Source organism: Vitis riparia, chromosome 10 (assembly GCF_004353265.1).
Source record: "Vitis riparia cultivar Riparia Gloire de Montpellier isolate 1030 chromosome 10, EGFV_Vit.rip_1.0, whole genome shotgun sequence".
In the NCBI taxonomy this organism is placed as follows: domain Eukaryota; kingdom Viridiplantae; phylum Streptophyta; class Magnoliopsida; order Vitales; family Vitaceae; genus Vitis; species Vitis riparia.
The window spans coordinates 14,585,805-14,607,741 of record NC_048440.1 but is presented as its reverse complement, the minus strand read 5'-3'; the positions used below and the strand labels follow the sequence as shown (position 1 = coordinate 14,607,741).

Genomic DNA, 21,937 nt, shown 5'->3' with positions numbered 1-21,937 from the left:
AGGAAAGTAATCAATATGATGTGTAATTCATATGAAACAAAGGTGTCGGTTGAGGGAATTCCTCAACCGGTTGAGGGAATTCCTCATCCGGTTGAGGGAATTCCTCAACCGGTTGAGGAAATTCATCAACCGGTTGAGGGATTTTTCCACCAGTGGCTACCGGTTGAGGAATTTTTCTCGACCTGTTGAGACAATTTCTCAACCGGTAGCCACTGGTGGGAAAAATCCTCAACCGGTCGAGAAAAATTCCTCAACCGGTTGAGGCTACCGGTTGAGGATTTTCTACCGGTTGAGGAATTTTCTCAACCGGTTGAGACAATTTCTCAACCGGTAGCCACTGGTGGAAAAAACCCTCAACCGGTCGAGAAAAATTCCTCAACCGGTTGAGGAAATTCCTCAACCGGTTAAAGTTTGACAATTAGGTGGTTATCAGTTAACTATAGGAAAGTAATCAATATGATGTAATTCATATGAAATAGGTAAATTAAGTGATTTTACTCAAAATGGGTAAATCGTGGTTAGGTAATTTGTAATGCTAGTGTCCATCAATTTCAACCCTTTTAATTGAACTTAATGGTAATTTTCCGAATGTTTACGTAGTGAAATATTATTGGTACAACTCATACCTTTTTTGTGGACGGTAGTCGTACTCCTAAATTGCACAATAGCATTGCAAGTCTCGACCGGTCGATGAAACCGGTCGACCTACTCCATCAACCGGTCGAGACACTTTTAACCAGTGTCTACCGGTTGAGGAATTTTTATCAACCGGTTGAGGAATTTTCTCAACCGGTAGCCACTGGTTAAAAAAATCTCAACCGGTTGAGAAAATTCCTCAACCGGTTGAGAAAAATTCCTCAACCGGTAGCCACTGGTTAAAAGTCTCGACCGGTTGATGGATCGGTCGACCGGTTTCATCGACCGGTTGTCGTTAGAAAAATATCCTCAACCGGTTGAGCAAATTCCTCAACCGGTTGATACCCATCTTCACCGGTTGCCACTGGTTAAAAAACCATCAACCGATTGAGAAATTTCCTCAACCAATTTGCTATATTTGTGAACCGGTTCCCACTGGTCAAAGCATTCGTCAACCGGTTGAGACAATTTCTTCATTGATCAACCGCTTTGCACAACTTTAAAAATTGCTCACTCCCTTTAGAAAAATCTTCAATCACTCAATTGAACGCCGACACGGGTCATTCTGCATCCAAAATTGTTTGAGGTGGTTGGGACAAATCCTGAACGAGTTCACACTGCATCCATAGGGTCATTATCCATATGAGGAATGTTCTCAACCGGTAGGCATAATGCGTATGCCTATGAAAAGTGGACTTAGCTAAATCGTTGGACTGGTTCTTACGGCTGAACGTCATTCGTCAACCGGTCTTAATGTACTAACTATATATTGTTAGCATAGATAAATGAATATTTACAAATCTGATTAGGTTAAAGAGCGTACAAAAGCACACATGTCGAACATGAATGATACCAATATATTACAATTTCATTTTGCCTACCATATTGAAAGAAGAGTATTTGGATATTCAAATAAAATGGACTTAATCATTAATAATGTATGATCATCGAATCTCACAACTTCCCAATAAACATGACCATATGTGGAGATGGAAATGATAAATATTAGAAAAATAACAAATATCATAATAATAATTTTTTCATTGCTCGTGTCGACGTCTTTGTACAAACAATAGCCACAATGGTTTGTTTTTCTCTATTTCCCTCGTGTAAAACTAAATCACATGCTATTTCTCGACGTATTTTAGCAGAATTACAAAAGTCGGATATCGTCATCGAATCACCATTTTTGAATCTCTGCATATGTCTAATGACATGCACTCCACAGTCCCACCTAAGAAAGAGAAAAGAAAAGCAAAACAACTTATTGAATGGTTGTCTAATTATACATCAGAAAAAAGAATATTAATGTGAGTTATGTATTCATACTAACCCATTATCTTGGGTCGGAATGGAAGGAGCCCAATCAATGGAGAATTGGAAGACATCTTTCCCTATGTCATACAGTTTGAAGAACGTCTGACAAAATTCAACCTAATTTATTTTGAAAGTGGTTAATAAATATAGAAGAGAAAAAAAAACCAAATAAAAAGGAAAACAAAAAGGAGAAAGCATACCACTTTTTTCACACTCTTAAACCGGAACTCGTCCCGACTCTTCGATCGTAATGAATCCAAAATTTGGATATCAAAGTCTTTGAAGTCAATGACGCACAGATACCAATGACCAGGGCAATCGTCATGCATTGGAATAAATAGCTGTAAAGGTAGGAAAACAATATATATGAGTTGGGCCACAAAAAATATAGTATATTATAGGTGAAAACGATATCTACTCTAAATTTCATATATGCAATTAAACATTACAAATAATTACTAACCTTCTCGCAATCATCCAATTCGCTAATGTACTTACTCACGATGGATGTTTTTCTATCGAAAAAAGGTTGAGGACTCCCGTACAAAATCATTTGCTAATAAGAAAACATAATACGAACATTAGTATATTGTACTTAATATGTAAGTAAACAACAAGAGAAATATGAGCTTACTGAAAATGTCGTGGGAAGATAGCATCTTATACTTCGTATGCCTATGAATTGTCTTTCAAAATAATTTAGCTTTGAGGCTTCTAGATTTATTACCTGTTGTTGAACAATAACTTCAATAAATTTATTTAACTAATATAGCACGCATTTGATATAAATGAAGTAGGTACTTACAACATCCATCAAATTTTGTCTAGGACGTAAGCACTCAAAATCTCCACGAACTCCATGTTCATGACCAAAGTCAACAAGAAGCTCACTAAAATAATAATATGTTCAAACAAACTTGAATAAATTGGAAGCATATGAAGGCTAAAATTGTAACAACACATTATGAATGTTCTAGACACGACAAACCTTTTTGACAATGCTCTATTGAAAACATAATCAGCGACAAGAGATTGAAGTACATTGAATGATTGAGTATCCACCACGTCTTCACGAATGGACATGGGGATTGACTAAATCGAAAACAAGACATAATTATTAACTATATATGTTAAGTATCAAAAATAAGAACAATGATATTAAACTATTTCTATTATACCTCTGATGCTTCACGTTTTACCATCTTCCTTAAATTGTGTACAAACGGGGAGACCTTGAATTTACTTGGTTTCCTCTCCCTTGATGTACGTGTTTTCATGACATGATTAGGATAACCACATAGTGCTCGTAATGGTTCCTAATATGGAAAATGCCATTAATATACATCTATTTACTATGTAATGGTTAAGTAGTTGTAAAGAAAATAATTTTTTCTTTTATATGATACATACCTTTCCATAATCTCTTCTACTCCTTTTGATTGGAAGTGGTAAAATATTTTGATTTTCGTCTGGAATGATATGCACTTCAATTGATGTAGCACATGCATCTTCATTCTTTTCATTCAAGTCCTCGGTGCATAACTTCTCATTTGACAAAGTGTGAAGATAATGTTCATTCACATTCATATTGTTCGTATCTTCCAAACTTCTCTCGCATGAGAGAATGTCATTCTTCGGTCCTTCCTCGTGCATTCTCAAAGGTTTTCCGCTTGATCTAAGGAAGAGACCTTTCACTGTAGTATAATTCTCCTCAAATTTAGCCAAAATTTGATCACAACTACTACTACTTGCACCATAAGCCATATCAATTAGTTGTGTCTTTAATTGTTGAAAGGTTTTATCCATCTCCATTAAGTTCCCACCATCAACCTAGTGATATATACGAACGTGATTAATAACATCATAATACAAAGGATCAATGCTAATATAGATAGTCACGATGAATATTGTAAAACACTTACTCGTTTAATAACATCTTTGTTTAGATTGATTACAAATTTCTCATCGTCCTCATTCTCACTCGCCATTGTCGTTGCATTTCCATCAACGCAATCCCTTATCTCATTTTCTATCACCCATATTTTGAGCTACAATATATTCATCAAAATATAATACATATCAGATTTTAAATCACTAAAAACTTAAATAAATAGTAAACGACTTTCAAAACTATAACTTACATTCTCATTTGCATATCCACCAAGTTTTTTCAATCTTCGTTTCCTGTCCAATACTTCATCATCTCCCCAAGCAGTAATCCGAGGAGAAGGTCGAGTATATAGCGGTAGAAATTTCTCTTCAAATGATATATGCTCGTGGTAGAATAACTACGAGTATATTTGACATAGATATATAGTTAATTCATAAATTATATTAAAACAAAATCGTAATTCACTATGATGTAAATTAATTACAAGGACATTACCATTAAAAACAATAAGCAACCGCAAACCCCACTTTGTTGTTTCTTCTTAAACTCTTCAATCCCGTGCACAAGATAGGACAACACAAATTCTGCCCAATTCATCTTCTTTATTGAATCGATGTCTTCCACAAGATGTAAGAAAGAACGATTCACAAAAAGCTTCATTGTTGGGCACAATAATGCACCCAACACAAATAATACAAAACGAACTTTAAAATCGTTTCCACCCTCTTTATCCTCCCTAATTTGATTTTCTAACATCACTAATGGCAATCGCCCTTTTTTATCACAATATTTTTTACATAAATCATTCTTATGGCCAACATCTTTGTTCATGCCAATCTTGAACCCTCTTGCCCTCAATCCCATAATAAATTCAACATCAATGGGGGATAATTTGATACAAGTATTATACAATTGTAACATATAAGTGTTCGGATTAAAACTATTTATCAACCAAAGACATAACCCATGATCAATTTTCCTACATCGAAGTTGCAAGAGGCTACCAAATCCTATTTCTTCTATGGCTGCCTTTTGCTTTGGTTCCAATTTTTCAATCACTCTAATCACTCGCTCAGGGGAGCATCGAGTCTGAAGATATAACTGAAAAGATACACAAACATCAAACATGTTTACATTAATATAATTTCCAACAAATACATAAGTAAAGAAATTAAATATTCATTACAAAAAAAATTACCTTTGGAACAACACCCTTTTGAAGTGAATATTGTTTTGAACTTTCTTTGGACTTTGCTATGAAATTTTCTTTTTCTACTTTTGAAAGTGCATTCCACTTCTTGCCCAATTTTTTCCTCAACTACATTAATTGGTCACATAATTTAAATTCTAATTTTAAAATGTAATTATATTAGACATAGCAATATATTCCTTACATCATCATTTATCTTCACTCCTTTATCCTTCTCTTTCATCATGGCTAATTGATCGTTACTACAAAACAATTTCAAACAAATTTAACAATAACAACCACAAAAAATACATTAAAAAACATATTATTTTACATATTTCTATTTTCCCTTACTAGTAATGTATCCAAGCGCCGATAGGCCTCTTTGGATTTCGAACAAACTTCAAGACCATCGCGTTCGCCTCTAAAAATTAAATAAATCATTTAAGTCAATTTTTATAATATGATTTTCGGATATAATAAATCAAACATACTTTCACCACCACATTATCTCAACATAAGTTTTTTTCACATTTCAATTAAATTTTATTTTATATCTTACTACAAATCAATCAAATGCCAAATAAAATACAAATACCATTAAACTACAAATCCTCCCTAAATATTACATTAAAAATGATGACAAAATTAACATAAAAATTTTTTCAATGTTCAATAATCTAACCATCTCTTTTCTATAATGTAATCAATTCATAAATCTACAAAAAACATGAAATATAATGACACAATATTGTAAAACACATAATTAACTCACCCATTTTTTCCCTTTATATAGAACTCGCCAATATTAGGATACAAGCGCCTTTTGAGTAACAAACAATTGTGTCCTTCTCACTTTCTTTTCCTTAGTACTACACGCCCTCTTTTCTTCTTCCCAGCTACGTCTTCAATTCGGGTTTTTAAACCCATTAAATTAGAACCTGAAAACAACCCCTACACCTCTTAACAAATATATAAAATGAAGAAAACACAACGGTTATGAAGATTCCACTAAAATTCTCCGTGTGAAAGAACCGAAATTATCCGTCTGACAAAATGCAGGGGTAGGGGGGAGAGAAGCAAAAATTCAGAAAATTTACATAAAATCTTCGAGAAGAAGAATCTAGCAGAAAAATAGCTGACCTGGACATCGGGAGAAATGAAGTCTAAGACTCGGATCTTGGCACCGACCTCGCCCACAATCCTGAGCTCGCGGTCCTTGAGGGAGACTTCTTTGATGAGGTCAAGACATCGGCTTGGAGGAGGTTGGCCCGGTTCACGACGATGGTGGTCTCCACCCACCTGTGAAGACGTCTTTGATCCTGGTTGACGGCGAAGGTGGTCTCCACCTAGCTGTGGAGACGTCTTTGATAAGGTCTGCGACGTCGCCCTCGAAGAGGTTGGCCCGGTTGAAGCCGACCGTGGTCTTCACCCAGCTGTGGAGAATCAGTGGAGAAAAACGGGAAAAGGGAAATGGGTGAGCTGAGGAAGTCGGCTATGGAGGATGCGTGAGACAGCCAGCTATGGACGGGAAGAAAGATGAGAGCGGGAAATGGGTGAGCTGAGGAACGGCTATGGAGGATGCGTGAGGAAGAGAGCAAATTTGGGGGGAAAAGGAGGAGAGATGGGGGAGAGAACGGGAGGGGGAGGTACCCGGTAGAAATTTTTTTTGAAATTTTTTTTTTTTCATTTCATTTGGACGGCTGAGATTTAATCATTTTCATCCAATGGATGAAAAAAAATGGAGGCATGGTACCGAAGGAGGTATTGTAGAATTTCCCCTACAAATGGATACGATTTCGGTCTTACATTCAAGTTTTTGAAAGTAAAAGATGGATGACCAGTTTCTTGTTCCATCAAGAGGGGTTCCAAGCCTTTATTGAGTAGTCTTTTACTTACGCTTACCTAAGCTAATTTCTTTTATTTCTTTAATTTACTTCTACTAAAATTAATAAATAATAATAATAAGTATTCTAATTGGTTAGCGTTTGATTATCATCCTACCATTTTGTACTAATTTTGAATTTACATATGTAATTTACAGTCTGTTGTAAAGTTTTTATTTTACATTTAAATTAAATTTATTAAATAAATAAATAAAATAAAATAAAAGATGAAAATTATAATTTGTTGTTTAATATCTTTAGCTTTAACTTAGATAAAAAGAAACATAGTTAAGAAACTGAATGTTTTCCCATTTTTCAAATCCTCTAGTTATTGCACTACCCAATGATACTTAAGCACCTGCGGGTGGTTTGGTTTTTAGTCCTCACGCTTAAATGCCACCGTATGAATCAAATTCGGCAAATATACTCTAGCACCGAACATTGGCATGTCTTGGTTGGCCTATTTTGGCTTCAAATGACTATTCCAATACAGGGTAATCAATCACTGACTGCTTTTGCTTTCAACATTTCATGGATGATTTTAACTTTATTAGCGCTACTTAAATGCCAAGGATGAATCAATCAACATTGCCTAATACCAACAATTTTAGGTTTAAGTCATAACTATAATCCAGCTAGTAGAAACATTACCATTGGTTTCTTGTATAAAATTCCACTCACATCATATTTCATGACCAGCAGTAAAGTTCCTCATTTGGAATCTAAGTCTTTATGGAAAAAAAAGGCATAGAAAAGAAGCAAATTGGGCAAAATACACCAATCTCCAGCAAGGAATTAAGCTTTTTAATGGCGCATACAACAGCATCATCCACTAAGTTAGGATAGTAAGGCAAAATTGATGCTCATGGGTACTAAGGAGACTGGAAAAGAAGTGTATCCCTCCTTGCACCTCTCCTTTTGTATAGTTCAAGCATTATTTGAGTAGGGATCTCGCTAGATGCTCACGAGCAGTAGCCAGCGCTTGACTTATTGTCTGCAAAAGGAAAATTAAGTTTATTATTAAGAGCATATATTGAGATGAGCCAACAGGATTTACATTTTCACTGGGTGTTAAGTGGTAACAGAGGCCCTCCAGTTGTGTTACTATTTTTTTAATATTTTATATTTTTCTCTCAAAGGCAGGGGAAAAGCAAGAGAATTACAGTACCTGCTCAGACAAAGGAGCTCCGGAATCAAGACTATGACTTGCAACCTTTCCCGCAATAACATTTGCATCGGTTTCAAGAACAATTCTGTAAGTGACAAAGAAAATGTTAGAGCAGGTTGGTAAGGCATGTTCTCTCTAGGAAGGAGAGCTCATCTGCACCAAAGATGTTGGTTCAGACAAAGAATGATTGCATATGCCAGTGAACTTTCCAGCTTCAAGTGCTAGTATGTTCAAGCATCAATTGTCCACAGAGAACCAACACTCCAAAGCAGAATCCCCAGCACTAAGGTTTGAAAACAGTTATTTTCAGCTGTGATGCCTTGGAGCTGTGCCAATACTCTAATAGATCTAGAAGTTCTTTCTTGCACATCCACATTTTTAGTTTTAATATGAAGTACATGTAAAGAACACTATAGTTATAGGCTTCATGTTTCACTGTATTCTATGAAGTTTGTCCTTTTTCAGACTCATGGAAAGATCATCTAGGTAAGTGACAGCCTTAATTTTAATTGTGGTGTTCTCTTCTTCTTTCCCTATTCTCTCCCCTTCCTTCTCCCTGAATTTCTTAACAATATCAAGGTAAAATATTGTTTCGAATGCTAAAGAATTTTAGGTCTTTACGATATAGCTAGCTTTTCTAGAAATCAAATTTCCTTATCTTTGTTTTTAGCCCAGAAGATTAATATTGCATGCATGTTTAGTTAATGTTAAAAGGACACTTGTGCTAAAGAAATGATTTAGTTAATGTTAAAAGGGCACTTGTGCTAAAGAAAGGATCAAGTGTAGTTTATATGCCCTTAAGGCGTGGCTCAAGTGGTAAAGGGATGGGGAGGGTTTGTGGGAGATTCTAGGTTCAAGTCCCAATGGGGGACAGAATTTACCTATCAAAAAAAAAAAAAGTATAGTTTATATATGCAAGAAGCATATTGCATACCCGCCATCAATAATTTCATCAAGGCATAAAAGAATTAAATCCAAGTTCTCAAGTGCCTCCTTCTTGTCCACATTGCCCCTGGAAGCAAGGGCAAGCAAAATTAGATAACAAAGGCTCACATATTACTAATAGTAACAATTAAGAGATTGCTAATAGTAACAATTATTCTTGAAAGATACCTAAGGAGAAGACCAACTGCATCAAAAAACCCTTGGAGAACTGTAGCTAAGATTAGTTCATTTTCATCTTCACCACCAGTAACAAAGAAGTGAAGGTCTTGGACAAATTTGTAAACAACAATGTTGTTCTCAAACATTGCTATCTCCGCTGTAGATGAAAAAATAAAAAAAGAAAAAAAAAGGCAAGGCATTCAAAGAGCAGCAGTGAAGCCAAATTTGAACATTGTAAACACACCACACTAGTTTTAAGTAAGATGAAACAACATGGACTAAACCATAAAGGATTTTATGAACAATTCAAATTTTCACCAACTTGCAGATGACCTGCAACATCCATTCTTAAAACAGGCAATCTATAATATTTTTAGAACTAGGGTTTAATACATATTAATGCCAATTCAATAGAGTTTGCATGTGCACCAACATTATGATCATTGCAGCAAACTGCCTAAGTGTAAACATGTACTAATGTTTCTTCCGCAATCATGTAAGTCATAACATTGTCTTCCAAGATTGATAATGAGAAATAAGAAGACAATTGGCTAAAACCCATTCGAATAGACATGTTCCCAACTGTTAGGTTTTGCTAGCTAAATCCTTTTATGCCATTCAGATCCATCAGGAGCCATACCCTCTGTTAAATCAAATACCAAAAAGCAAAGATAAAGATTATTTAGTTACCATATGTTCTGGTGGTTGTGATGACTAACAACAGCCAGGCAAAACACAACAAACAAAAATTTGTTCCAATAAATATTCATATGCAACAAACCTGATCTGTCCTCTTTATCCAACCTACACTTTTTATGTGCAGAGGGCAACTTTCCTAACTTATAAGATAAGCTTGAGGTCACTTGGGAAGCCCTCCAGACAAATATTGGACTAACGGGCATACATGTGCACAGTACATTTTGAGATTCAGTGGCATTTCTGGGTATGCTGACACTGACTAAGAGAGTATCACAAAACACATGCACACATACAGATAAGCATAAATTATGGCATTATTAAAGGGAATTAAACTGATAACAATTGGCATGTACTTACACATTCACACATGCACACACACAAAGAAAAGCCCTGGTAAGGGGATTTAAAATCTATACATCACCTTCAGTCCGAGCATTTGTCTTTTGTGTCTTGGAAAATACAGATTTCTCAAAAGCCTCTTTAGCATTATTTGTTGGCCAGTCGTCACAATAGTACTTGACAGCTACACGTTTTCCTTCAGAATCCAGGAGGAGAATGTTTTTTACAGAAGGGCATGACTCCTACGACAAAAAAAAAATTACATAAATATCAGACTAGGCAAGTTCAAAAACAAAATATGCTCAACTACTACATAGGAATGATAAATTGAATTTGTTTACAAATTATATTCTATTTTAGCATCATCTCTTTGTTCTTTGGTGTCGTGAAAGGGTTAGGTCTCAGTTTTTAGTCGGCAAAGAATGTATGATATCCAAAATGTTTTACCATTTAAGAAGTCTGGCATCCTCTCAATAGGAAAAGTCTTACCAAAAAAAAACCAATGTTATTCTTCAAAATTTCACATAAAAAAGTTAATGATATTTGCAACTAAAAATATAAGTTTACAACAATGGTTTCCAAAGAAGAAAAGAAAAATAAAAGGCCAATGTTTCTTCAATCATTTGGCCCACTTTGCACAGAAATCTGTGTCCAAGCACAATAGCGAGGATAGTGCTGCTTATTGTAGTTAACTATTATCATGCCCTAGAATCTAGCTTAAGTGGCAAGAGGTTGAGATAGGGTGTGAGAGATTATTGGAATGAAACCTGGCAGGGACAAAGAAAGGAAAAAAAAAAAAAAAAAAAAATTGTGACCCACAAAAAAGGGAAAAAAGAAGTGCAGTCCATGACCATGCAGAACAACCATAGTTGAAAGAACAACACAAGTTAGCCCTCCAGCCAGTGAACTTAATACAACCGACATCTTGAGTAATTTTGTACAACCGGATTTGGGATTGAAATTTCCAAATCCCTCATGGTATGGATTTCTGAATAACACTTCCAGATACCATTTTCAATCTAAAGATTTTAGGGTTTAAGTTCTACCCATTGAATCAAACAAAATCCAGATCTACATTTTGAAAAGTTTTTCCAGACAAATGCTTTGAATTTGAGTAAGAAAATCCAAATCCAACCACTCTAAATTTCTAAATGCAAAGATGACCTCATTGTTCCCTTGCAAAATCCAAATTTCACAGAACCATGGATGAGGCTCCACCACCATTCCAGATCGACTTGTGTTTACCTAGCTTCCTTCTCCAGTTAGAAAATAATAAAACCTTTGCTAATATACTTGTTTGACCACCCAAAAAAAAAAATTTGCCAACAGCAAGTAAATCCCTAGAAATTCTGCAATTTTCCCGGAAAAAAAAAAGGGAAAAGAAAATCTGCTCCCACTTCATTTTTATCTCAATCACTAGTTTATTATTGCAGCTTGAAGAAAACAAATGTAAAAAGATTTTCCACAAAGGATTTATACAAACAAAAACCTTAAGTTTACACTTTCCTTTTTTAATATTTCTATTTAAATTGTTGAATTTTCTAGCATACTACTACCTCAGCCATCAAAACAGTTGAACAATGCTCCAAGATGATTCAAATCGACAAAACAACTTCAAAATACAAGAGATCACATCTTATAATTTCTTATCAACACTTAGATCTGGGTTCAACTACCACAAAACATCAGAGACCTAACACATCCATCTACCACATGCATAGCCAAGTACAGATCCCAAAAATCCTACAATTTCTACTGCAAACACGACTGGAGAAAGAGAGTAAAATGGAAAATTAGTGAATTCTGATAAAAGAGAAAATTGAGAAAGAAAATTAAAAAATAAAAAATAAAAACTGACCATGTTTGACGGTTTTGCCGGAAAATTTGTCCGCGATCTTTCAGCCTTGGTCGAGGGAGAGAGAAAATGCAAGAACTGGCGAGAAAAATTAAAGATATATGCGTTGGTGACCCCGTATTTATTACATATTCTTATTTTGTACCACATTCCATGCGCTATTTTTACTTTTCCCCATATCATCTCAAAGGTTTTTCATCTTGTATATTTATTTCTTCCTCCTCAGGGTAAAGTTTTATTTTTCTTCATTAACATTAAATTTTCAGTTGATAAATATGTAATTAATCATAGCCTCCGGGGTATATGTTCATTTAATATACACAAGTTGTAATCTTGTTCACTTAAGTATACATTTCTCATAAAACTCCTTTAAAAGCCATGTTCAAAGGCAAACCTAATTACAAATCTCTCAAAATCTTTGATTGTTCATGTTTTTTCCTCATACTTGTTCATTTAATATACACAAGTTGCAATCTCGTTCACTTGAATATACATTTCTTTCTATAGTCTTAATCACAAGGGGTATAAATGCTTAGATCTTACCGACAAAATTTTCATTTCTAGGAGCATTGTATTTGATGAAATGTCTTATTCATTTCCTAAGTTTGCTACACATTTAGATTAAGTCAACATTATCTCTTCAATCACTGTCCTTTGTTCCAACTCCTATTTTATCTTCCTTTCTATCCAATCTAAGTTTTCACATTCCTATTCAGTCAAAGGTTCAAACATTTCCTTATCCATTTTTTACTATTTTCAATAGCCAATCTCATACTCTTAAATTCCGATGTGAAGAATTGTTGTTACAACATGATGCTTTTCCCATCAATCCTATTTCTTATAACAAAGATATTTGCATTGCTAATGAACAACCAATTGTGCAAGGGTTTATTTATAGATTTGCAAAGAATATTCATGGTATGACAACCAAATCCCAAAATATCATCTTTAAACCAAAGATTTTCATAACTTCATGGGAATCAGACTCGATAAAAGCTTTAGCTATACCTCATTGGAAGACAATTATATAGGATGAATATAGGGTACTAGGGAATAATCAAACTTAGTCTTTGGCACCTATACCTCCTGGAAGACAAGATATTGGTTGTAAATAGGTTTTTAAGATGGCAAAAGAATTTAGATGGGACAATACAAAAGTATAAGGCTAGATTGGTAACTAAAGGATTTCATCAAGTAGTAAGTTTTCATTTTAATGAAACTTTTAGCCCTATAGTTAAGCCAATTAGAGTTATTCTTATAATAACTTTGACTAGAGGATGACAAGTTTTTCAATTAGATGTTAATAATGTATTCTTGAATGGTGTACTCCAATAAAAAGTCTTGATGCAACAACCACTTGGTTTTGTCTATACTAAAAAATCTCATATTGTTTACAAGTTTCACAAAGCATTGTATGGACTAAAGCAAGTGCCTCGTGCTCGGTTTGAGAAGTTTATAGCAACCTTATATGCCTTTGGGTTTGTTTTTACAAGGTTAGATCAATATTTGTTTATGAGGATCACATCGCGACATATTACCTATATTTTAATATATGTTGATGACATATTAGTAACTGAAAGTGATGCTTAAATTGTCTCAATTTTGAGAATGAACTTGCATAAGGAATTCACTTTAAAAGATTTGGGAGTTGTCAATTACTTCATGGGAATACAAGTAAAGCAAACTACACAAAGTATACGTTTATCTAAGACAAAGTATATCAAAGGCTTGTTGAACAAAGCTAAAATGCAATATGCTAAGTCGTTATCCACACCAATGGCAAGTGGACTTCAATTGTCTAGATTTGGCAATGCTCTTGTTGCAAATCCTAAGTTGTACAAATTGATCGTTGAAGCACAACAATATGTAACAACAACCAAGCCTAAAATCTCTTATAGTGTAAACAAGGTTTGTCAATTCATGTCTAGCCCTTTAAAACCTTATTGGAAGGTTGTTGGAATGATCTTAAGGTATTAGGAGACAAATTGAACTATGGTTTGCATTTTAGAATATCAATTGCTCTTAAATAGGTAGGATTTTGTGATGCTGATTGAAGTTCAAATCCTAATGACAAACGTTCAACATTTGGTTTTTGTGTTTATTTGGGATCTAACTTGATTGCTTGGAATTCAAAGAAATAACAAACATTTCACAGTCAAGCACAAAAGTAGAGTCTAGGAATATGACTAATCTAATAGCAGAACTTACTTGGATTCAATCATTACTTACAAATGTTAGAATTCATTTACTAAAATCACCAATAAAAAAAAAGTATGAAAGCACTTTGACGATTGAAACAAGTGAAAAAGAATTAAGTTGAATATTTTAATTATTTAAATTAAAATTCTTTTGATTTTATTTTTTTTTTTAAAATCGGAGTGTCTTCAAATAATTTAATAATTTTTTATTTTTTTAATAATAGTAGTAGACAACATATGATACTTGGGTTGAGTTTTTCAACTTAAAGTGAATTTAAATGTTAAAATAATATCAAATTTATTGCAAGACTCCAAGGGTAAATTGTTTTTTTTTTTTTTCAATATCAAAAGAGGTGAAAGGAAAGGCACTCAAGGGCGAAGGGCAATGAGTAGGATGCCACGTGTATCGGGGATCCTGCCCTAGCCAAGGACACTTCACCAAGCCACACTCGCAATCAATCAACCCGCCTGTGTTCAAACACATGGCTAGGATATTACAGGTATTCTTCTTCTTCTTCTTCTCCCGATTCCGAAATTTTCTGTGTTTTTTTTTTCTTTCTCCTTGTTTTCTGACAATTCCCTTTTGATTTCTCAAGTTCCCATTAACATCGCTCTTTCGAAGCCTATCTGGAGCCCATGGACGGTGCTTCCTCGCAATCCCTGTCTTCTTTCTTTCTTCTATTCTCATTTCATTTTCGTTTCTTCATTCATGAAATCCCCATTTCATATTGGATTCTAATATTCACTCTTGCCATCAATATGAGCTTGCCTTTCTTTCTCTCTCTCATTATCAGGCTTTAAAATGTTTTCGTATGTTGTATGTCTGTGTTTATGCCTAAACCGAGATTTCAATAACTATTCTTTGGGGTTTGAATTAATGATAATAGAAATTAGATCATTCCTTCATTTTTTTTCCACTGTTTGAATCAAGTTCATTTTTAGTGGAGTTTGGCATCCCTCTCTCCCAGAGGATTGGATCAATCCCCTGGGCTTTATGGTGGCATATATATGAGTCTGTTTGCTATTAATAACATTACCCAGAATGGGAATAGTATTGTATTCTGAGATGTTGTATCATGGGGGTAGCTTTATGTTTTTTTTTTTTTTTCAGAATTTATTTATTTATTTTTTATTATAGGTTCTGTTTATATATCTGGATTAGAGTACAACAGATTAGAAGGGTTAGAAGATGATTGCTTATACAGAATATTTAAATTGTATTTCTTTATTTTATTAGGTTTTAGTTCTTAATTTAAATAGCTTCTCCTTACAAAAGGAAAATTGAAGTGATATTAAACTGTTTGGATCTGAGCAAATGTGAGCAGAAGAATAAGAGATTGGAGATTGTGGACACAGAGATTGGAGATTTTAAGAATGCATAATTTTTAAATAAGTGTCATTATGTTTCAGTTTCCTCGGTATTTTCTACTGCAACCAAATTGCAAATGAAAGAGAGACATTAAAATGGATTCTATTTGAGAATTGAGATCCAAACAGAGACTACCAAATAAAACTTTGCTTCTTTCTACTCCCCTATGATTAAATTTAGCTTTCCAGAAAGAAATTTATGCCAAGGAGATTGAACCTTTTTTTTTTTCCTTTTGGTAGTGGCTAAAATTTGTCTTCAGATGCTACGAAATAAAAGGAACCTTTAGTTTCCATGGGATTTTCGAAGACACCATTTCTTTGTTCATTGTCACAGTAGAAGTATCTCTATTTAAATGTTGATGGTCAATTTAAAGAGTTACCATGAACTATATTTATTTTATTAATGGCTCCCTCTCATGGTGTGGTCTACCTTCAACTCAACTTCTATTTTTATAGGATTTTCAACCATGGCTTCTGTGAATTTTCTGATCCAAAGATGTTGCCTGCTTGAAATTTCTTTGTCAAATGTTCTATAAATGTGTGAGCAAAATGGGATCAGTTCATATTGTTCAATCCAAGCTCTGGTTTATCCGACTTCTAAATAAGAGGGATAACTACTATCTAGATGTTTAAGATAGAAATTTATATTTAAATTAAATCAATGACAACAGAAGTTAATTGAATTGACAAGTTCTTGCTGTTTGTGTTGCTTATCAAAGAAGTTTTGTTGTTTGTGTTGTCAAGACATTTTTGATTGGTCTTTTTGTGGCAACATGGAATCAAAGTCCAAATGTGCCGATTTGAAGGTTTATTAATTTTTTTTTAACTCTCTACAGTGTCTCCATTTGCAGTGCTTTGTGCCTTTCTGTAGAGATATTTTTCAACTAAGGAACTGCATATTAATACACAGCCTATTAATATTTCCTTAATCATGGTGTCATCTTTGCTTCATACTATACACCTTTTATTGACACAAAACAACTTTAGTTTTTTAAGAGCTAATATGGTGTGAGTGTTTCTACTTCCTCTCCCTCTCTTGTAATTTTTTTCCCTATTTTGATTTGATTCTGTGCATTAATCCATCTCCTCCACCTTTTGTGAAATTTATTTTTGTGTAAAGATGAACTTTTGTACTTACAGCTCCAGTATTCAAGCAACTAAGATACTTCACAACTGTGTGGGAGTGTCATCAAATAGGAAGTCACTTAATGGATTTAGAACTTTTTGCACCAGCGAAGGTGTGTGGGGGCCTATCACTCTTTTATAGTTTGATTATCTGATGTAATCCAGCACAACTTTATAATTTTGGTTTCTTGTGTCTTTCAAAATTTTATCTTCAAGTCATAGCATGCTATACAACATCCCAGTGTTTGCTATAATCCAAAAAGGTTGAACATTAAATTTTGACATTAAAATTCCAAAAATTTCAATGAACAGAGTTTGTATTCTGCTATCAAGGTTATATATTTAGGTTCCCTTGCATCCAATTTATTGCTATCCGGAAGTAGGTACATCTGTGAATTGCAAGATTAATATTTAGTATAGATACTAAATAATAAAAGCATAAGTGCCTCAAACAAACACCAAACCTTTCCTCCTATTTTCTCAAGTGTTCTTATAAATTCTAGCTACTACTTTAATCACTACCATCGGCAAGCAGTTTAGTTGCTCAGCATATTAAGTCGCTTATTTCCCATTCTTAATCCTCTATAAGCAGTTCTGACCCTAGCCACCTTGCATGCTCTCTTATCATAGCATTCTGAATAATAGATGGCTATGGAGGCAAGACAAATCCTTGTGTTTGACATATTCGCAGGACATTGCTGCCTAGGTTGTTTCCAAGGTGAGACCCTGGATGATAGGCTCCTAGTTAGTAAGAGGTTAGGTGTTTCCTTAGTGTTACAAGTCCATAATCATGCATACTTTTTCTATCATGTGGTTGATCACCCAGGCATTGATAAGTAGTTATGATCCTTATGTAATTCATACACTACAGAATTTAGGGCTAGTAAAATAGTTGAAGTAATTAATATTTTTATTTCACTGGTACTTCATGCTCGTAATGCATAAAAAATTGCTATAGTACCATCTCACCCTTTACATCACATAGTTTTGGTAACTTGAGACTATCATATGGCTTGACAAAGTTTAATATGCATTGTTTGATTTAGTTTAATCTCTTTATTTATTGTTAGGTTAAGTGATTGATTCTACACTGATTGATTTTTCCTATCTTTATTTCTGTTTAACTTGCTAATAAGAAGAGCAGTTTTTAGGAGTTATAGATAGTTCTTACAATGAAGTTGCCACTATTTTAATGGAGTTAGCCTGATATCCTCTAATTATATCACTTCTTTTAATTAATTAATCAATAATGATGATGATTATAATCTTTGGGTATGAAGCAGCTATAGGGTACCCAAGTGCAAATTCTGAGTAGGCAACCAGAAGTTGGTCAGTAGATCTTCTCTCTTCTAGGAAGATGAAGCCTCCTTCAGGTGCATACCTTCACTCCATTATTTCCATCAGAAGGTCACTCTCTCTATGGGTATTGAACAAGGTCAATTTTTTAGTATATTTCTTGGGAATTTGGCCCAGAATGGAGTAGTGAGTGTTTTCTGAATCATTGATGGAATCTTACTTCCAATTTCAAGCTGTCATGGATGGGTGTTGGGCCTGTTGGCCAACCTGGGAAAGTAGATGACTATAGATTGGCTGAAGAGTCAACTGACAGCATTTTCACACCTGTCTTTTGTGGTGAGAATCCTCTGATGTCTTTTAATGGGCAAGAAAGCAATGGAGGACCATAGAAGCTTCCATATTGTTGTAACCCGGAATGTCTGTCCCCCTATATTTTGAATGTCAGGGGTCAATGTCTTGGCCAAAAGGACACTTTGTCATAAGATGTTTGTTTGGGTGACGAGACTAGTCTCAGTTTAGTGGATTTTATTTATTATATGCCTTCTTGTTCTCTTCTTCTTTCTTTCTTTTTTTCAGGACTCCACATCCTTATTGCATTCCCTTCTTTATTTGATAGAATATCATTTCCCATAAAAAATTTGTTCCCAGAAAAAAGCTATCAAATGCATGAATTCTTCTAGCAGTGGTTTGTGTCCCTGCCTATTGTAAAGCACCCAGTAATTGTTGTTGCCTCTTGGTGCCAATCATGTGAAGAATTTTGAAGCTTGTTAACATTAGTTGTCATGGTAGTTTGTATATATGGAAATGAGAGCATCCTAATCTGACACATTATGCTGGCCATGTTAGATTTGTCAATCAAGAAGTGTGTCCCATGCAACTCAAATGACATACGGCCCATGACTGAACAAGCAGCAAATGAACTAATTCCCAAGGTTTGTGTTCAAATCTATGCTTGGCGCCTGTTCCCTCATTTATATAGAATTATCTTTTATGTTATGTTTTATTAGGTACCAGGGTGGAATTTGGTGAATGAGACTGATACATTGAAGCTAAATAGGTCATGGAAAGTAAAGAGTTTTACTAAAGGTTTGGAGCTATTTCAGGCAGTAGCTGATGTTGCGGAAGCCGAAGGTATCACATTCTGTTTTCATTCTAGCTCATCTTTGGTTTTTGTTCAACAAGTTGTCCTGTAACTTTGGTACATATTTCTCTTCCCTCTTATCTTTTCAAGTATTTCTCTCTCTTTAAAGGGTCCAGGTTTTAATTTTGAAGCAGTCACAAACTTGCCATTTCTCCCTCTTAAAATCTCCCCTACAGGTCTTAATAATACCCAAAGCACTCCCATCAAACTACAAAGAATTTTAAAGAGGTCCCCTCTTACCCTTGCAAAGAATTAGGAGGTGATTCACTATATCCTCATTGGTTTTGCATATGTTCCACCACTTTGGGAGGATCCTCCCTTGCAGAACTAGATTGTTGATATTCAAAATCTTTTATTAGATATTCAGTCAAAGTAAAGGAGATGTTCATAGAGTGTCAGATTCCAAATCTACATTCAAGGGAAGCAACTCCCTTATATCAGTGGTCACATTGAGATATCTACTGCTCTACTCATTTTTTTTTTCCCTTCTATTTTTGGAGATAACCTACCTTCTAATGCTCAATCCTCCTTGCATCCCAAGGTAGCAAATCCTTTCAACTTACCAATAGTTATGTTTTTATGAAATATATATTATGATATTATCATGTTGGTTATCTACTTCATTTTAAAGAATCTTCCATAAAATTAAGAGAAAAAAAAACTCTTATCATTTTTCCTATGTTTTTCCTTAAAAATTCAATTTTTACTGTGCAAAGACCGGCAATGAGTTTAAGGTCTTGCGGGATCAATATTTTTCAAGATGATTTAGATTTCTTTCAGCTTTCCTAGTATGTAACACATTTTTCTGAAGTCACTCCATTTTGGGTCAACATTGGTTCTCTGTTACTAGATCAGTTTTGCTGAATCAAGATTACAAATCAAAATACCATGTTTTACTTAGTTATTGAGTTCCATTAATCTTAACAGCCTCCCCGTGCATAGCAATGATTGAAGACTGGGTGATTACTAGTTATTGAAGAAAATCTCTCTCTCTCTCTCTCTCTCTCTCTCTCACACACACACACACACACACTCACACATACCATGTTCCATTTTGATGAGCAGTGTTAATGTATTTAATGTAGGTCACCATCCGGATCTTCATCTCATTGGCTGGAATAACGTTAAAATTGAGATATGGACTCATGCAGTTGGTAAGGATTTCAATTTGTTGCAATCTTTAGCTTTACTTTTTGTTTATACTATTTAAAACTATGATTCTTCTAATTTGCTATAAGCTCATTAATTTTCCGGGTTAAACTATGCTTAAACAATGCACCTAGCTGAATGTGACCCTGGAACAACCCCTGAAATGCTGTAGTTTGGATCTTGGTTTTGCCAAGACTCTAGCCCTATATTCAACTGTGTGGAGTTTCCTTCCAGTTCTGAAAAAAGCATGTGGTGTAATAATCATCTTTCATGTTCTTTTACATGATCTTCATTTATGGTTTGGGTGCCTCAATTGCATATATTGTAAATATGTTGTTACTATTACTCTTGATGTTGAACTGTTAATTCTGAAGCATTATTTTACATGTCAATGGGAAGTTCATCTACACATAGGACCAGTTGAACACTTGAACTTGAGGTTGAAATGTAAAGCTATTTTACTTATATTTGAGGTGTCTTTTCTCATCCTATACTAAGTTGGTGTTTCCCTACTTTAATATGATTGCTTGCATATCCAATTTTGGTTTGGTATTTTTTGTTTTATTGTTTTGTTTTTTCTGTCTTGCCAATTGCACATTGTCACTTTAGTTAGGGCCAGTTATGTGCACTTCGTTTCTTGACTACCGAACATCTGGTACAATTTGGAGCCAGAATTTTATTTTTCACTTCATTTTCCCTTCTCAGAAAGAAATGTTTGATAATGAGAATTATCGAAGCGACTGTGTTTGACCTATATCCAACTTCCACTTTACAATTGCATACATGTGTGTTTGACCCATATTCAATCATCGTCTCATGCGTAAAAAATTTTGTGAATTTTACTGAATCCTCTGATCCTATTGCTAGCTTTAATTTACAGTTGTCTATTAAACCATCTAAGCATTCTCATTTTTTCCATGAATGCTTTGGGCCTAGCATTCCTTTCAAGTATGGTAGGCTCTGAACATACTTTATGTTATTCTTAGCCTTTGAGAAGGAACTAAATTCAAGTAACCTCAGCTTCTGAACATACTCTGTATTCAAGTGTTCCCAGTTTCTGAAGATGATCTACGCATGTGCAGGTGGACTGACGGAAAATGACTTCATACTTGCTGCTAAGATCAATGGGCTTGACCTGCAGCACCTTCTGAGACGAAAAGCTGCTACTTGATCAATACAATTATTTCCAGTGCATATGAACTTTTCATTAGGGTACTAGGGTACACCCCAGCAGCGTGGAATAATAGAATTTGTGTTCAACATCTTGGTGGCACTCTTGCTTGCTTTCCCCTTTCCTCTTTTGACGACATATTTTTGTGATATGTTATATTGTTGGCATTCACTCTCTTTCATTCTCCCTCGTCTCCATCTCTATGTGTGAGACTAGTTGAATGGAATTGTGTGCTGTTCTGAGAATAAGATTACTGAATGGAGTTTCTACCTATGTTACCAGATTTTGGGTTTACCATTTTGTATTTGACCCTATAATCTGTGTCTCCATGTAGAACGTTGCAACTCAGTTACATGATGCAATATCTTATTGTACAATTTTCCCTTTTTCTCCTGAGAGGCATTC

The 21,937-nt window shown here is 34.6% G+C and overlaps 3 protein-coding genes across 3 annotated transcripts; 1 reads left to right on the top strand and 2 right to left on the bottom strand.

Moving 5' to 3' along the window:
* Nucleotides 1–1,639: 1,639 nt before the first annotated feature.
* Nucleotides 1,640–3,228, bottom strand: LOC117924286 (ubiquitin-like-specific protease 1). Its single transcript, XM_034842885.1, has 5 exons — nucleotides 3,132–3,228; nucleotides 2,417–2,509; nucleotides 2,154–2,294; nucleotides 1,970–2,070; nucleotides 1,640–1,870 (listed from the first exon to the last, which is right to left on the bottom strand). The coding sequence occupies exons 1-5, from the start codon at nucleotides 3,153–3,155 to the stop codon at nucleotides 1,660–1,662; spliced, it is 570 nt and encodes a 189-aa protein (XP_034698776.1). The 5' UTR covers nucleotides 3,156–3,228; the 3' UTR covers nucleotides 1,640–1,659.
* A 4,287-nt stretch (nucleotides 3,229–7,515) lies between these two features.
* On the bottom strand, nucleotides 7,516–12,249 carry LOC117924290 (coatomer subunit zeta-1-like). Its single transcript, XM_034842890.1, has 6 exons — nucleotides 12,088–12,249; nucleotides 10,312–10,471; nucleotides 9,201–9,348; nucleotides 9,022–9,099; nucleotides 8,088–8,172; nucleotides 7,516–7,913 (listed from the first exon to the last, which is right to left on the bottom strand). The coding sequence occupies exons 1-6, from the start codon at nucleotides 12,232–12,234 to the stop codon at nucleotides 7,854–7,856; spliced, it is 678 nt and encodes a 225-aa protein (XP_034698781.1). The 5' UTR covers nucleotides 12,235–12,249; the 3' UTR covers nucleotides 7,516–7,853.
* A 2,443-nt stretch (nucleotides 12,250–14,692) lies between these two features.
* On the top strand, nucleotides 14,693–21,934 carry LOC117923640 (pterin-4-alpha-carbinolamine dehydratase 2, mitochondrial). Its single transcript, XM_034842033.1, has 7 exons — nucleotides 14,693–14,782; nucleotides 14,879–14,925; nucleotides 16,791–16,888; nucleotides 18,918–19,003; nucleotides 19,079–19,202; nucleotides 20,298–20,366; nucleotides 21,444–21,934. Exons 1-7 carry the CDS (start codon nucleotides 14,765–14,767, stop codon nucleotides 21,530–21,532), a joined length of 531 nt encoding a protein of 176 aa, XP_034697924.1. The 5' UTR covers nucleotides 14,693–14,764; the 3' UTR covers nucleotides 21,533–21,934.
* Nucleotides 21,935–21,937: the final 3 nt, after the last annotated feature.